General features: G+C 38.8%; 1 protein-coding gene across 10 annotated transcripts in view; it reads right to left on the bottom strand.

Moving 5' to 3' along the window:
* DMD (dystrophin) overlaps positions 1-18,306 on the bottom strand; it is a 2,044,659-nt gene that overhangs the window by 1,791,670 nt on the left and 234,683 nt on the right. The window contains exon 1 of one of the 10 annotated variants that reach the window (XM_045000286.1): positions 4,171-4,467. The exons of the other annotated variants lie outside the window; for them this stretch is intronic. Coding sequence (XP_044856221.1) covers positions 4,171-4,213 — 43 coding nt within the window. The 5' untranslated portion in view covers positions 4,214-4,467. Of the gene's footprint in view, positions 1-4,170; positions 4,468-18,306 lie in introns of those variants that run through there. 10 annotated transcript variants of the gene reach the window in all.

The raw sequence follows: 18,306 nt of genomic DNA, 5'->3' as shown, positions 1-18,306 counted from the left end.
CACATGTGGCAAGCAACTAGGAACACTGGGATTTAAAGGACTTGAAACTTATACTTGAAGACAGAATGAAAACCATAAGTATTTCCCCATCTCTTCTGTTCCATGTGTTTTTCCTCGAAGGTTAATGAATATGTTCTCTAGTATAGCCCAGCTGGCAAGCAGTTATTAAACACCACAGTCTGCTAACCTTTTCTTTTTCCTCTCCACTAAGCACACTCTTCAGTAAGGTAAGGTTGCTTAAAATTCTTGGTGCTGTTCTGCTTACTCTAACATTGATACAGCATTACCACAAGTGGATTCTTCTTAATAACACTGTGATGATATGAAGTTATGCTAAATTTACTGAGGAGTCTTTTTCGGTGGTTAACTACAACACAGCACAGCGGTTATCCTTCTAAATGATGATTAGGCTTTGGGATGCCATTTAATTGAAAAAGCACTGTAAAAAAAACCAACCAGTCAGCCGTGGTTTGCAATCCATTTATTGGTAGAATTCAAGCTGAGTTTGTTTATCTGGTAATCATTGATAACAAATGTACAAACCTAATCCTGCTCCCAGTGACAACCATTTATAAATGTGGAGTCTCTTTGGATAATTCCGAATCTCAAACAATTTCACTCTTGATATTAATGCTGTTGGCCTGGGGTTAATCTCCTTCATAAATATTGTACCTTTACAATTCTACTTCATGACATAATCCCATATATTTGACTCAATCAGTAATGTAATCAGACCTTTACACCAAAAATAATGGGCCAGATTCTCAGCCCCATCCGTTTCATTCACATTTGTGCTGCCTGAGCTCCACTCATCAACAGTAATCCTCAGCTGGCTAATGGTCCTTAAGGAACCACATCCTGTTATAAATTAGGGCAGCCCCTACCCTTCTCCAATTTACATAGAAACCAGGGCATCTTAAGAATCAGGGAACTATTATTCGTTTAGGGCAAAATCCTGAGCCTGGCCCAAAACCTGAGTGTCTGGCTCAGGTGATGGGCAGATGTACAGGACAACTGGGGAGGCAGCCTTCCCCACAGGCTGTGGAGTGCCTGCACAGCTGTGTGGGTGAGGAGAATGGGCAGAGGAGTAGTGAGTGAGTGAGAGAAAGAGAGGGGATCCTCTGTTCTTTCCTCAAGTCCAATATGCCCTGCTCTGACCTGCCGCCTACCACACCAAATCCCCTTTTGTACACTAATTCCTCTGCAAGGGTAGCCCCTGGTGACCATAAAGGAAAGGGCAGGATTTGCTCCTTATTACACATATACAAGATCAAATATTGTAATGCATTCTATGTTCAGTTATACTTGTCCAAATCCATGAAGGGAAGAAAGTTTCATGGATGTAATGTAGGCAAAACCTGGCCCCACTGCTTTCAATGTGATTGCATGTATATAACTGAGAAAAGAATTGGGTCTGTTCTGGTATAGAAAGATATATAGTGATTGATATTAATGTCCCTGAGAGATGGAGGATTCTAATATGAAGGTTAGAGTAATCTAAGTTTTTTTTTTAAATGAAGTCTGTTATACCTGATTTTTTTCCCATCATTTTGTTATTATTTATAGATCACTGACAGGGTGCTTAACACTGTACAGATGTATAAGGAGAGACAGTCCCTGTCCCAAGGAGGTTTCAATATAGCTCAAACACAGACAAAACAATCAGACAAAGAATACCCAAGGTGACAGTAACAAGCTCAAGGTGTGGAAGGAATACCGGAGACTTTGCAAGGGTCATGCTTGAAAGATTTCATAGAAGGGTGCCTAAAGGAGGGATCTCAGGAGGAAGACAGAAGCCATCTGGTGCAGGAGAAGGGAGAGAGAGCTCCAAATGGAAAGAGGAGAAAAGAGAAGAGTAAGAAAGGTGGGATAAGGGAGGAGCTTTTTAAAAAGAGAAAGGAGAGAGGGAAAATAGAAAGAAGAGAGCAAAGCTTTGTGCATGTTTGTTACAGCACTGAGAGTGAGGACAAAAAGCTTGCTACCTGATGTAGAAAGAGAGGGGGCACCAGTGAAGGGATTCAAAGAGACGAATGATCTGGTCAGAGCAATGGAAGAGGAGAACACATTTAGGAACATTATGTTGACACACTTTGTAACAACTGTAATATACTGTGGATGTCTTTTCTATTTACTTGAATATAACAAAAAAGGGGCCTCAACAAAATCCTAAAAAGAAGTCAAAGTTAAGAAAAAAGTAGCCCTGTTAAAGGGGCAAATACAAAGTGACAAGACCACAGAGACATGGTACTTTAAATGTCTCTGGTTCTCAGTAGATATCTCACAGCAGTGCCTCTGAGGCTACCAGTTTATCCTTGTACGTAGAAGAGAAGATACCTGGGCAGCTATGGGGCACAAGCAAGCATATGACTTTTTAAATGGCTTCTGCCATGAATGCTCCACCTGATTAAAAAACTCCAGTCTCTTATTCATATTTTCTCAAAAGTGGCACAACCTCCAGATTAGTGTCTCTTTCATTTACTGCATTCTCGGGCTGGAATTATACCCCCATATCCACAGAGAGGAGACCAGCCACACAGATCCCCCTCGCCTGCTAAGAAGGGGGTCCAGACTGTGGGGTTGATAGAAACTCAGCAGCCTGGGGAGGAGAGTGCATGGGATACGGGGGGATGTACATTGTCCCCGTTCCTCCCCAACAGAGCTTAGCCAGAAGAAATAACACTGTGGAGTTGTATTCTCTCTTCCACACAGCTGTCTCCATGCAGCCCTGCCACCTTGATGGGATAATGGGGGTGAACTCCACAAGGAGCTCCCCACAGAGATACCCCCCCTAAGAATACCATTCTATATGTTGTTTCATGGAGCAGCAATCTGCCCCATATCTGATGTACAGACATAGGCAAAGGTCATTATTATTTTATTTCTGATAGAGTTCCCTGAATGCATTTAGGTGCTTTACACATAAATAGAGGAGACAAAGTTTCTGTCCTCAGGACCTTACAATCCAGTCCAGCCCCTGCCAGTGCAGGATTTTCCCTACAGCACTAGATGTAATATTGGATCTACACTTGTCCAAGTGTCTCAAAAGACACAGCTCATCTATATAAAGCCAAGAATGTTATTTATTGCACAAGAAGCAGAACCAGACTTAGCCTTAAACAAAAGCTGCGCACACAAAAAACCCCTCACTTGTCATGAATGTCAAAAATGGAATTGAGTTTTAAGCTATCTTTCCTGTCAAACATGATAAAAGCCTAACACTATATTCAAGAAACTTCATCAGACTTAAGTGAGAAACAACTGTATGGTTCAGTATATGCAACGGAAAAAAACCCCACCAGCATGTATTTCTCTGGAATCAGTTCAAACTGGCAAGACAAAAGCAGGAGAGCTCTGGTAATGGTTCAAGTGTGGGTCTGAGATGAGTGCAGGGCTCAGAAGGTATCCCACAAAGTAGGAGTGAGAACTGCAGAATAGGTCTGACCAGATTTCTAACCATGGCACTTCATTTATTTCTTTTACATTCTGTTTTTTTCCCCTTTAAACCACCTTTCATTCTTTTACTCATCATCCTTTTTAATCTCCTCTTTTTGTTCAAGTGAAAGGACAGCCTTTAAAGGAATAAACAAACCGAACAGAAAATGTGCTGGTTCTCTGCTCCCACTGGAAAAAAGCAGAGTGGAGCTCAGCTGCTGCTCACTTTGAGTAAAGCTGGCACCTCCACCCCCTCGTTTAGTTGTTACCAGCTACTTTAATAATAATGAGAGGGGATCTCACACTGTATATGTTCATTTAGGGCCATGAAACAGCTTATGCCATTAAAGTTCAAAGCAACTAATTAATTATTTGATGTGGTGCCAGATTATTAAAATAATAATGAAAAAGCTTCTTTTTTTCTGATACTGGTCTGTTTCCTTCAAAAAATCTGATTAAGTAGTGAAACTCTGGAAAGAAATGTATTTTCTTTATTTCCATGAGAGCGGTATTGAATTTATGAAATACTTCTTTATATATATCAAGGGTTTGTATTTTTTATTTTTTACAAAAAAGGTTAAACAGACAAGACACTACTCCTTTTTTTTCCATTAGTCTGCTTTTTCATAGTTGGAAAGTAAACATTGAAAAATGCATGCTGTTAGCCGGCTGTGCAGCATTATCAGATTATGTCAAAGTGAGTATAGTGAAAAAGTATTTCAGTCTGTTCATACTTACAACAATCTTCCACTTCCTCATACCAAAGCATGTGAGCAGACATGAAATCTCAAGGCAAAACAACAACAAAATATTTCTTGGCAAAGTATGTTTCAACTTTACTGCTCCAATAATTTTTGCAGTTTTGCTTGTGTCTGGATAATGATGATTATGTCCCAAGAAGCCACACCAAGTTAAAAAAAAAACCCTCTTCAGTATACTCTTTAGTTTTGATGTAAAATATAACTGCTTCTAAGATCTGGAGCCTGTAAGGGGGAAAATGAGCAATCCTGACTTCCAGGGAGCCGACATAGTAACTAATGCCAGAGTTCTGTGGAGGCCCCGAGATGTTTCAAATTCCAGGACCTGCGCAGAAGCAAATAACTATGCTTCCCTCAAAACAAGTTGGTTTCCCATAATAGGACAGCGTATGAACTCTACATATAAGGCTCTGCTTCTAGGATGGCAAGTGTAATGGATATAAATGATGTCTAACAGCTTTCCAAGTAATATCCACAGCAGTACAGCACAGTGGATACAGTCCTGCTCTCCATTCAACTGCAATACATGCCCTGTAGAATAGATTTGGTTTCATCAATAAACACACCAGATTTGTGTTTTGTAGGTTAAATAATTTTCCTCCCTATTTGGGGGGATGATTAGAGATTCTGGTTTATTGGTGTCTAATCTCATTTTCAGTTTATATATTGGGTACTTTAGGGTCTCCTACAAAAAGTGTTTTCATAAGTGTTTTTGAATTGTGATTGCATCAATTTGAGCAGAAATTGTGGTTTTATGTAGAAACTATTTATTTTTTAAAGAATCCTCAGAGTTTGCATGTAACCTTCCTATGCATAAAAATAAAAAGCCAAATGCCACTCAGTCTCCTGTTATACAAAACCAAAATATGACCCATAAAGGGCACAAACAGGAAATTATATGGACTGTAACTCACAGAACAGCATTAACGAGTCATGAATTCCATTGTAAATCCATTCACAGGAACCTGGTCATTTTCTGCTTTTGTTTCAGAGTTTATTTTTTAGAATCTATTCTGGAAAAAATGCAATAGACATTTTATTTTTTGATTTAGTTTAAGCTGAAGACTGGAGTCTGAACTTATGATGAATACAAAAGTATGAATAAATTTCTGGATTATCTATCCAAAGTTACAGATAGACAAAGAAGATAATAAATCCTTAAGAAACTTTGTTTTCAAAACTAAGACACATTCAACCTTTACAACAACTGGCATTTTCTGCTCTGATAGCTACATGAATGCCCAGAAGAGCCTGGATGTACAGGACATGTAAACAGACTCCAGAGGATTAATTTGCAACTCACAGGAACCAAAAGTCATGAACTGATGTTGAAAATAATCTGAAGCAGAGCACCAGTGACAGCCTGACAGCAACAGCAATTTGAGGATTTGGCAGAGAAGAAGGTTGAGGAAACTAGAGCCGTAAATCAAGGAATTGCTTTTTTATGCTAAACATCTCCTTTAAAATGTTTTAAAAGTTTTCACTTGATAACATGCCTTTACCAGTAACTAAGGGCATGTCTACACTACCGAGCTACATGGACGCATCTGCACCACTGTAGTGCGTCTGGTGAAGACGTGCTATGCTGACGATAGAGCATTCTCCAATCAGCATAAGAGGCAAGAGAGGCAGAAGCTACGTCAACGGGAGATGCTCTTCCACTGACATAGCATGGTGTTGATGGAACTTATGCCACTAAGGGGGGTGTCATTTTCACAACCCAAGTTGTTACATCGACTTAAGTGGTAGTGTAGACCAGCCCTAAATCTAACTTTCTGGCAAACAGTTACTTTAATTATGATGTCACTGAGCTGCTGGGCTGCTTTGAAATGCAGGCTTTTTTTAATTGTGAAGTTGTACTTTGGTGGAAAAATACGTTTTTGAGAGGAAAAAAATCATGGGCCAGACGGAATAATTTCTATGACAGGGCAGGTCCCCAAATAAAGAAACAATATTCTATGTAGTACCAACTGTGTAGTAGTAATCAGCGCAGAGCATAGAGCAGTGATCTTCTCCGACATTGTAATTTACTATAATATACAAAGTAAAAAAAGCACGTAATTCAGACATGTGACTGAAGTAAAGTAATACACGCAGTGTCGCTTGTCCGGTTAATAAATGCCTCAACAAATAATAGGTAGCCTACAAAGTGGAACTGATTTAAAACCCTTTGTGACTTCTTATAACATCAATGGTCCATTTGCTTGACAAGAAATGTCATCACAAGGCAAAACGATGATAGTATAAGCCTAATACAGATGATGTTTGGATTATAACTTCAGAAAACTATTCAATCTGTATTAAAAAGTTGTCAAAGATGAATGAAAAATATTGGGAATCCAAGTCTGTTGCTCCATTCAACTATCAGGCTCATAAACAAGCTCTTTCAGTGTTCTTGTTAATATTTGCAAATCTATCGTATTGATCTGTGTGGGAAGAGGTGGTTAGAGTTCTAGGATCGCGGCACCAAAGTGAAAAGAGGAAAACTGGGATGTGAATCTTTGAAGCACTAATGTGGAGCATGTGAGCTCTCATTTGCTTTGGTTTTATGCTCGTATTCTTTCTATTTGTCACTTGTTGTTATGACAGACTTAGCTGTGTTTTAGCAACAGAAGAACAACAGTTCTTCCATATCCTTATCACAGCAAAAGTAAAGAAGGGATCTTTTCATTTTATTACAAGACTAACAAAACCATTCCGAACATGGAACCACAAAAGCAGAACAATATGTTTAGTTTCCCAAACCTGTATATTTTTATATTAAAAAAAGAAATACACTGTAGAAATTGCAATATTGGCACAGAGCGCTGATTTTTATATTCCAGTACCCCAATTTGGTCTGTGCTTCATGCAGTGAAAAATTTAAAAAAAAGCTTTTAGGCCAAAATCCTTATGTCAGCACCTTGCCAGCCTTAGCACCTGGGCTAGGCACTGGGCAGATGCAGAAGAATATTTCCCTACCTGCCCCTCCTCCTTCCGAGGCTACAGGGAGGCCGTGGATTTGTTCAGCCTATTTATTCAAACAGCTGTGTGTGCCCTTTGCACACCCCTCACATGAGCCACAGAACGAGAGGATCCAGGCAGTATGGATCCTCTGGCCTACCCCCAACACCCTCTGCACTACAACAGACAGAACTGCCCCAAATCCTATCTCCAGAGGCAAACCCGCATCAGTTCCTTCAACAGGGGACACATTATGATCCCTGAAACAGGCAGATTTGTCTCATTATTATTAACATCACCTAAGCTGTGAGCTTATGCCTCTTAAATTCAGGTCTCATGTAGGGTCATTTTGCATGTTAAGTGTCCTAGCTGGTGATGTCAACTTAAATCCAGCTGTCTGTCTTTAAAGAGATTGGGCCTATATTTTGTGATTATTATTAAATCATGGTAGTGTTGCAGATGCCCAATGCGGATTGAGGCCCCGTCACTCTTCACTTTATTCTACTCTATGTCAAATATGAATGATTGGCAGGTTAACATACGGTACATGTCCATCCATCTTTAACATAGTTAATTGTATGGTGGAGGCAGTGCAGTCCAATAGGTAGAGTAACACATTAGGAATCAGGAGATGCAGATTCTGTTCCAAATACTGGCAATGACCCACCACATGAACCCTGGGCTTTATTCTCCCATCTTGAAAATAGGGATAATAATGCTTACCCACTTTTGTACAGTGTTTTGAGATCTATGGAAAAAAGGAATATATACAAGTGCTGCATACTGGCATGATTAATTATTATTTAAGATATGCAATTGAAACCACTTTGAGTACTGGATTGTTTGAGGACCTCTCTTTTAATTACATTGTCTTCCCTTAAACTCCCTCTGGAAGACAATTGTTGAAAGCGTTAGTTACAGTGGCAAGAGATTGTCACATTAAATCTGTGAAGACCTGGTTATTATGATGGCAAATTATGATGAGAAAATTCTGTTAGTTCAAATCTAATGAGACATTATTGCACATGCCAGGATGAATGCAAAATTATTTCTGTGCAGGTCTATACAGAGGTTAGTACATTAAGATGATGGCAAAATGAGGTTAACACAAGTCTACAGAGTTGACATTACAAATGTCAAGATGATTGCAAAATGATGTTGCTGCCAGTGTACCATAATTAAAAAAGAGGAAACTAAACATACAAAAGTATGTTCAGGGAATGTTAAAAGTAAAAGTAAAGCCACATAAAACATGAACATTTAAAAGGAAAGAAAATCTTAGTTAGGGCCAAATAAGGCACTGGTTTTTATCATTGAAGCCTAGGCTAGGTTCCTATTATAATGATTAGTATTGACCAATAAAGGCACAAAACCAGTATGGGGACAGAAATAAATGGACTGTAGGCAAGCTATGATTAATGGTGCCACTAGGAAAATCCTTCCATTAATAATGGCTATTTGACTGAGCAAAGATATATAGCACTATTGCAAAGTACAATATTCTAATCTATGTGTAACAAATCTATGTGTAATCTATGTGTAATCTATAATTCTTGTCACAAAAGGACTCTTTACTTGGTTGTCCTGTGGTAGAATCTGCTTGCTTTGGATGTTTACATATAAAATTTAATTATATTAATATTCTTCTTATAGACTATATGTAATATGAACATTAAAAATATCCCTGCAGTAGATTAAATGGCTGGGTAAGATCACAGGATGGTGCCAGTTTGTCATACATACTGCTGTGAAGTCTTACTCCCTGATTACATCATTGGGATAAAAATTTGCAGGCATATTTTCTATCTTCAATGCTTAATTAGAAATCCTAATGGCTTATAATGAGCAGTAGCTGAATAACTGAAAAGGAAACTTCTTCTAGTGATTATTATCTTTCCTCTTTCCTATCACTGCTTTTTAGTTACTCCCATGCATGATATGCAACTGATTTCCAGTTTGGTTAACTGGTTATCATCATGTGTCCTTTGGAAAGATTGATGTGTATATAATATTTCCCATAAAATAACAGTGGGTGTTAAATCATCTTTTTGTGGCTGCTACATATCTGATATTCAATTTCCTGTCAATTATATTGTTGTAATAAAAGTATTTTTGGTTAAAGCAATATATCTTTTCAAATAGTGTAAGTCGTATCTGACCTTTAAGTTCAAAGCATAAATGTTTTCCGTCCATCTAATACCGAGAGAAAAATGAAAAAATCACTCTTGTTGTGAGTTTATTATTCTTTATTGACAAATTGTTTATATTGTTGAAAATAGAGAAAGGCAAACACTTGTTTAAAAAAAATAAAAAGGTTATTTGCCTTGGAGATAGGATATTATGCAAAACAAGGATACCAATCCCAGGAAAAAAGGCTATCATTACAGGGTTTTGTTTTCTTTAGCCAGATGGCTATTTATCTTCATAAAGATTCTACATCACCATTTTTCAAGGCTATGTCAGATTTCATTCCATTTTATAGTACAGTGGCTGGAGTAGTTTTTGGAATGTAAGGAGTAGTCGTGTGGGAGATGGATTAGTGGTCACAGTATAGGTGAAGTGATCAGAGTTGCAAGATAAACAATCAGGGTCAGATTTTCAATTGATCACATGAATCTGAAATTTACCAGAAAGTTATCACCACTGCATAAATTGCATAGCTACAGAGCCAGGCTTACAGGTGTGTGATGTGGGCGACTGACCAGCATGCCGTGGGGTTGTGGGGCATTGTGGTTAAGAGGCTGCAGAAGGGCCATACCCACATGCGTGCTCACACGCATCCTCTCTCTGTCCTTCTGGCAGCATGACACCTGCTACCGCTCTGCCTGCTGAGCAGCTGCCTGCTGCACAGGGAACAGTACTTAAAGGGCAACAAAGGAAGTTCACATAGGGGGCTATTTATCCTAAGGCTGGCCTCACCATAGCTAGTAGCGCGCGTGCACGCACACACACTCTCTCTCCCCAAATGCAGAAACTTTACAGAGGATCTTGAAATTCCTAAAACCAGGCACTCAACTGGTATACATTTGTAGCACCATGATGTCATTGGAGCTATGCCAATTTATACTAGCTCAGAATCTGACCTGCAATGTTGAAAAGGAAAACACTTAGCGCATGATATATGAGAAGAACCACACACTGGGTCATCCCACTTTCAAGTAATTTTACCTGATTCAACACATTCCAGTGTAGATCTGTTTTTTGATGTTGACATTATATAGCAGTAAAATTAATTGATTGGTTTTACAATTCTGGGAACTTGGAGACTCAAAAAGAGAACACAGTTCCTGCTAAGATGGAGAGGAAGAGGAGAAAGAACAGGAAGATGAGCGAGAACGTGACATGTTTGAAAAAGAAAAGAAAGAAAAAACGTCTAGAATCCTGTTTTCTGCTGACTTTTAAAAGTATTTTCTTATGTTTTAATTCTCCTTACTAAAAAGTTAATATCAAGAAATTGAAGCCTAGTTATTTTTAGAATGCAGAGAACACTGGATTGAAGCTTCTGAGATTATTTAACACCACATGTTCTCTTAAGAATTAATTAAAATAAAATTTAACATTTTAAATCATTTGATTTCCTCTTTGCCCCTTTAATTGCAGGCTTTTGTTTTGATTTTTGAGTGCGAGTTGCTGAGATGGTAAGCACATCAATGATTATGTGATTAGATGAGAGCGTTGACACAGGTCCAAAGGGATTGTGTGCTAAGTGAAAACAACTGATTTCTCTAGCAACATTTCATGTGAGTGTCAGATGCATAATTTAAGGCAGTATTGGGATGTCTTAATATAATACATATAGTAATAGGAGTATGGAGAATGGAAGTAATTGGCACAGTTTTGCAAGTTAGATCCCTTTCCACGAGGCCTTAGCTCCCACATTCTTATCAGCCAAATGCTCCCCCAGAAGAGTCCACATTTTTATACAGCCAATTATTGATTAGGCATGTTACGGAAAATATGTGTACTACGAATATGAAAAGCTAAGGAAGTAGATTGACTGGATTTCCGTTTTGGAACTTTCTAATATATTCAACTCATGTGAATATAAAAAACATATATGGCTCTGTAAAGTGGAAAAACAGTTGCTCAAGGCACTAGTCTCAGGACTCCCACAGGCATTTCTGGTAAGAGAAATTTTACTAAATCAAATGTTTTTTTCCCCTTCCCAAAGGAACATTGTTGGTTCTACAGGAGGTCAGGCTCAGAACAATGAAGTATTTCTCATGGGGATATAGATAAATATTTGTTTCAGCTCTACAACAAACTGAAAACGTATACTAAATGTACACAGTTTTGAATTTTTACTGTGCTAATATGTCTTCCAGTGCTCTAGCCCTGAATCAATGTCCATTAAACTCAACAGACAAGTTCCCAATGATTTCAATGCCCATTGAACCAGATATTTTTTCTGCTCAGTTTATGGGGCATTCCAGTTAACAACGATCATAAATTAGTTCCCCAAAAGTGTAGATTGTCCTAATCTCCTAATAAGAGGATGAAGGCACTCAGCATCTCCCATTCTGGTCTCATCTAAATACTGTAATAACAGAGACAGATAACAGAGACGTAATTAATACTGCACTGCACTAGGAAATTAAACATTATCTCTGCATAGGTTTTGTATTCTCACATTTAATACAGCCTGTAATATACCATTACTTAGGCCTTCTATGTTTAAAATAATATTTTACAAGAATATATTAGATTCCCTTAACAGAGAATAGCTAACATATAGGGATTAGAAAAAAGATGATTTGTGAGCAGGGATGGATTAACTCTCCTGTGGGCCCCTCTATACAAGTCTTTTTCCTAATTTAAAACATAATGATCACAGTTATGGCATTGAGGCTATTAACGTTATACTAAACTTGCCTTTTAATTAACATAAAGCTGTTCTGTGGTTACATGTCAGTCTTAAAACATGTAGAATATAGTTAAGTAAATTCAAACTAGCCTACTTCTTACCTTAGAACAGCTGCTACATTAGTTTCTTTCTGGGAGGGAGTTTGGGTGCTGGAGGGGGCTCCAGGTTGGGGCAGAGTGGTGGGGTGCAGAAGAGGGTGAGGGGTGCAGGCTCTGGGAGGGAGTTTGGGTGCAGGAGGAGGATTCTGACCTGGGGCAAGGGGTTAGGGTGCAGGAGGGGATGTGAGGTGCAGGCTCCAGCCGGTAGGCACTTACCACAGGTGGTTCCCGGCTGGTGGTGCAGCAGGGCTCAGGCAGGCTGCCTGCCTGCTATAGAAGCAGCCAGCTGCTGGCACGCCTCTGCGCACCCCGGGGGAGAGGGGGACAGCATGTCTCCGTGTGCTGCCCGCACCTGCAAGCACCGCCCCTGCAGCTCCCATTGGCCGGGGATGGTGCTGGGGATGAGGGCAACGCACAGAGCCGCCTCCCCCACCAGGGGCTGCGGAGACATGCCAGCAACCAGCCACTTCAAGGAGCAGCGTGGGGCCACGGCATGCAGGAAGCCTGCCTGATCCCTGTTGCACTGGGGCCAGCCCCTGCCTTAATCAGGCCCTGTTTGTAAATAAATAAGGCAACAAGAACATAAAACCTACAAAGTATACAATATCAAAAAACTGGAGGAAGAGATGGGGCCCAGACGTCTCCTACACTAGAAAGGCTAAATGATTGGTATTATTCACACAATTTGTAGTTACCAATGCATGTGAGTCTAATAACATTCATGTGTTTTATTATAACAATGTTTGTATGACTAGAATTAAGGATCTTGCAGCATTTCCATTACAGATCCTATTTTTAAAGCTCTATAATTTAGATGTAAAAAAAATTGCTCACAGCTGAAACTTGGCATTCAAGGTCTAAGTGCTTAAACAAGTTGTAATTCCAATTTTGAGGAGGGAAAATAATTATGTCACTTTTAAAGACTGAGAGTAAAAATAAATAAATAAATGGTTCTTTAGTGGTGTGGGAGTTTTTTTCTGAAAGCAAACCTCAGCTTCAATTTCATAAATTGAATTTGTCAAGCCACAATGTGATTTGATCTCTTGTGATATTTCGAGCAAGTAATAATAATTGTCCTCAAAAATGGTGCTACCCATATGGAATACATTTGTTAAACAATAAATGTCAAAGGCACTTCTAGCATGTGGACTTATTGGTAAGTTTGCTGTGGCAACTAAGACATCAGAATACTGGTTGACCAAGTTAATATATTAGCTAAAAAGTGTTTACAAGAAAAATGGTCACAAAATAGTCCTTGGATTCCTTGTAGGTGCACTTCAACTAAAAGTTCCAAAACTGGCATACATACCAAAACCGTATTTACCAATCAAATTGCAACTGCTCAAAAGGAATTGTATATATCGTGAAACCAATACAATATGTATAACAAAGTATAGAGAACAAACACAGAAAAATGTAATATGAGCCAAGACATACAAACATATAAACAATATGTATAAACAATAACAGAACTTTAACTATAGGTTTGCTATCACTCCACCATATGTTTATATGTAAGAGAGAGGAGATATAACAGAGATGTCATCATACATTATAGGCGCATAGACACTAGACAGAGAGATCCTTCCATACAAATTTTAAGTATTACTGAAACTACTCAGTTTAGCAGTTTTAAAATCTTACTATAAATCTTGCATTATCTGTAAAGCAAAATATTAGCTAAACTGGAAAAATGCTTCTTGCTTTAATTACTTCATGGATTAAGAAAAGGATATCAACCTTAACTTCCAAATTCTCAGATTTCATTGGTTGTCTGCACTGCTGCTACTTTAAAAAAGGCTTCTTGCTTATAGAGTCATTACATAAATATCACTAGGGTATTAATCCACACAATTTTCATCTCTTTCTTTTAATAAGGTTCCTATCAGACAGAGACAGAATAGTGGAAATGTTTCAAGTCTTAAACACGTGGTATTCATTTAAATTTCATCTGTGGATTTAAATTCATATTGTGCAGGAATACCAAGAGGTTAATTGCATTCCCAAATCAGAAGAGGAAAAGAACCAATTAGATTGTTTTGTTTTATTTAAAATTATGTACCTTTCTTGTCTCTGAAGAACCTCATTATAAAGTTGCACATCAGGGACCATGAGATCTCTGTAAACGAGATCACTGTTTTAAGTGGATAAACAGTAGATTATATACAAACACTCATACATAGCTTAGTCCTCGGAGTACCCCACTACTTACTTTCATATCCAACCTATGGACACAAAAATGTTTTAGTCAAATTAGTAATTGTGAAAAGTGAAGGAGACTGAAGTCTTCTATTTAGCTATAATCCAGGTATGTTCTACTTATGTAGAATGAGTAAATATACTGGCTGACAATGCACAACCATACCCTCAATCATAATCCTTCAATGAAATCATAATCCTTGATAAAAACTACTAGATATTATCTGAGCCTTTTGTTGATGAGTGATAATGCCTCTTCAAGGCAACCTTCAAATTACCATCAATCTTCAAACTGTTTGTGGTCTAGTCTTTGCTTAGGAGACCATCTTTACATTATAAACCTTCTAAATTGTTGCTCAATCACTAATCACTTTCTAGGGTAGAAACCGGGAAGGTAGTGATGGGACTATCCAGCAGCATCCACTGATTTCCAGTACATGAGCCCCAACTAGTCAGATTTCAGATCTGGATATGGCATGCAAACTCCAGTCTGCAGTCGATGGCTTCTTCAGAATAAAGGATAAAAGTAGTATGCCCTGTTATTACTACTTAAATTCTTCAGTGGCCTTTGGCATAGCTGAGCCTTAGCCTCATCACAAAATCTTCAGGGAGGTACAAAACTGCTTGAAAGATGATATGCTAATTCCTTTCCTAGAGCTTCGTTCTTTGCCACTGCTATCCCAAGGTTAAACATATTCAAATCTGTTGTTCAACATATATGTGAATTTTGTGGGAGAATTGGTGACTCGCTCCCTGAGGCTATACTGTCACCCTTATGTTGATGAGGATTCTATCTCCCTTCCTTGGATATATACTGAACCATTTCCAATGTCTGACAGAGACATGAAACAAGGCCAGTTGTCCTAGGCTTAATCGGGATAAATTGGAGATGATTGTTAGCAGGCTTGAGCATATTTGCAGTATTTCGAAGAGCCTATGTCTGCTCCCTCAGGCGAGGGCACCTGCCTACCTTTTGTTGAATGTTTCTCAATTTCAGTGTCATCACTGCCTCTGGATTCCGAGATAGCAACTGCAGGGTGATTTGATTTAAATCAGCAAGCAGGAAACCCTGATTTAAATAATCCATTTTAATTTTATTTTGCATTTGTACTGTTAATTATTTTCCTAAACAGGGTGTTCAGATAGCAAATGTGAAAAATCAGGATGGGGGTAGGGGGTAATAAGAGCCTATATAAGAAAAAGACCCAGAAATTGGGACTGTCCCTATAAAATCAGGACATCAGGTCACCCTATTCCTAAAGAAATGTTGATTCTCATTGGTTAGTAACCATTAAAACCTGTTGATTTTCAACAAAATATAGCTTTTACATTAAATGTGGCTTCTTTATGCAAACTAGATGGATACATTGTATCTACACACCTTTTTTAAAGCAATTATACACTGGCATACATTTATCCAGATTCTTAATTTTTTATATTAGAAAACAGTGATTGATGTATTATTTACTAGATGACTTTTTTTTTACTCATGATTTGTATCAAGCTCCATTCAGATGGAAATTTGAGTTTAATTATGAATGCACAAAACAGTATTTTACAGTTAAATAAAAAATATAAAAGTGCTAGATACATAAGAAAAAAGTTTATTTAAACAAATTTTGCATTTAAAACTAACTGATCTATTAAAAAAAGGTAGTTAACGAATTGCACTGATCATTCGTGGTCAACATGGCCTTCAGGATTTTAGAAATATTAGATCTCATTCTTATAGATTAGAGAGGAAAACAAGTTTTCTGGGTTTTTTTCAAATCCCAATCAATTTCTTAACCTTCAATGAACCAGTCATTGAACTGAACTAGCTGGATAAACTGAAATGAAAGAAATATTCTCTCTGCGTCTACAGAAGAGGCAACTGATGTCAAAAGGTGGTTTAGTTCTTCTGCACACTGGTTCCAGGTACTTAGGCAGTCAGTGACTTCAGCCAGTTCAGTGGTTTTACTTTCATTACAACTATGGCTGCAAACATGTATTGTTTAATATTTTTAAATTTAAATGATTAATAGATTATAATAATTTCACACCTTAACATGGGTTATCAATTTAAAATTTAATTTTAAATGCATTATTTAAAAAAATAAACCCACATTTATTATAAATAAAAATTAAATTTACAATTTAAAAATTGGATTTAATTAAAAAGAAAGATTTTTAAAAGAACAATTGATTTTTGTCGATCCTAAGTAACAGTGACCACAAACACCTTCTCTTATCTTTTATCATGAGGAAAGATTGCATCCTTTCATCTCAGCTGTAGATCTTGCCACATTTATCCATGCCTTCACTACTGCAAATCTAGACTCCTGCAATATATTCTAAATTGGACCATCAAAGGCCATTCAGAAACTTCAACTAGCATAGACTGCAGCTGTTAAGCTTCTGACTTGCACAAACAACCAAGAGAACATTAAATTTGTGCTCTGTACTGGGTTCTAGTTCATCTACAGAGCTCCATGTCTGTCATGGAGGTCATAGAAGTCACGGATTTGGTGACTTTCTGCAACCTCCATGCAGGGCCAGCTCCAGACACCAGCTTATCAAGCAGGTGCTTGGGGTGGCCACTCCTGAGCGGGGCGGCACTTTCAGGGATTCAGCGGCAATTCGGCAGAGGGTCCCTCACTCCCGCTCCGAGTGAAGGACCTCCCGCTGAATTGCCGCAGATCGTGGTCGTGGCTTTTTTCTTTTTTTTTTTTTGGCTGCTTGGGGCAGCAAAACCCCTGGAGCCAGCCCTGCCTCCATGACTTCTGCAGCAGCCAGTCTGGCTGATCCATGGGCCGCCCAAGCAGTTGGACCTGGGGACAGCTACTCAGACAGCCCTGGGGACAGCTACACTGGCCGTGGCTGGAGCAGCTCCGCAGCAGCCACTCGGGCGGCCATTCAGTCAGCCTCACTGGCTGCAGCTGGAGCTGCCCTGGGGCCTGAGCAGCGGTACTGGGGACAGCAGGAGAAGCTGCAGCGCAGCCCCTGGCAGATGGTACCACTGGCCCCAGCCCCCCGCCCAGACCAGGATCAGCACCCCTGTGCCCCCCAGCAAACAGTTCCCCCCTAATAGTGTAGGGAGAATGGTTCAATTGCTGGACGTTGGAGGATCACAGATGATATGATCTTATTTTTGCTTCATTCTCACAGATTGTGAAAGATGAGTTATCTTTTCTGTGATTCATATTTGATTAAGAATATTAAGAAATACATAAATCCTGCATCTCTGAAAGCAATTCAAGCAGATTTCTGGATGACACGTCCACTGAAGACAATTAACAGGACCAATAAAGAAAAAGAAAAAAGACCTGAAAACTACAAAGAATGTGTTTCTGACAAGCTAGAGTGCCAAGAGGCTCAGAGGGTAGCTTAGGAGAAGACACTGCTCTCTAGACAATAAGGGTAGTTTTTAAAAATACAGTATAAATAAGGTGAACCTGTCTAAATGAGTTTTGCAGCATTTCAGACCAGTTACATTATGCACAGAATTTCTTTTGTTTTAATATATTTTTCCCGCACCCTCTTAATTAGCCGTATGAGTCTTACAAAGCTTTGGAAGCAAAGTCACTGAAAGGAAGGGCAGCTTTCTAACTTTTGTGAGAGGCAATCTGAGAGAAAATGGTACTATCCTGGAGAATGGGCATGTCAGCAGGTTAAGATGTACCACCCACGACTGGCTGTGATGGATGGGGCACACAGCAAGCTGGTGTACCACTGGGAATGGCAGGAATAGTGGATTGAAGATTACACAGTGATCTGTCCAAATATATGATTTGTCAAAATAGTCAGCAGCTATTTTCTTATTAAATTTGGAGGGGCTTCATTTAAGAGTAGAACAGGAATTCTGGGGAGTAAAACTGGACTGATTTGGGGCAATATTCTGCCACCTTTACTCATAATGATTAGTCTATTTACTTCTTAAATAATCCCATTGAAATCAATGGAATTAACAGATGCAACCAGCCTGGCATTCATGTGAGAATCCAGACTTTATCTTGTAGCAAAGATGGAATTT

Source organism: Mauremys mutica, chromosome 1, assembly GCF_020497125.1.
Source record: "Mauremys mutica isolate MM-2020 ecotype Southern chromosome 1, ASM2049712v1, whole genome shotgun sequence".
In the NCBI taxonomy this organism is placed as follows: Eukaryota; Metazoa; Chordata; order Testudines; family Geoemydidae; genus Mauremys; species Mauremys mutica.
Note: the sequence above shows the minus strand (reverse complement) of the source record. Positions and strands in the feature narration are given on the sequence as shown.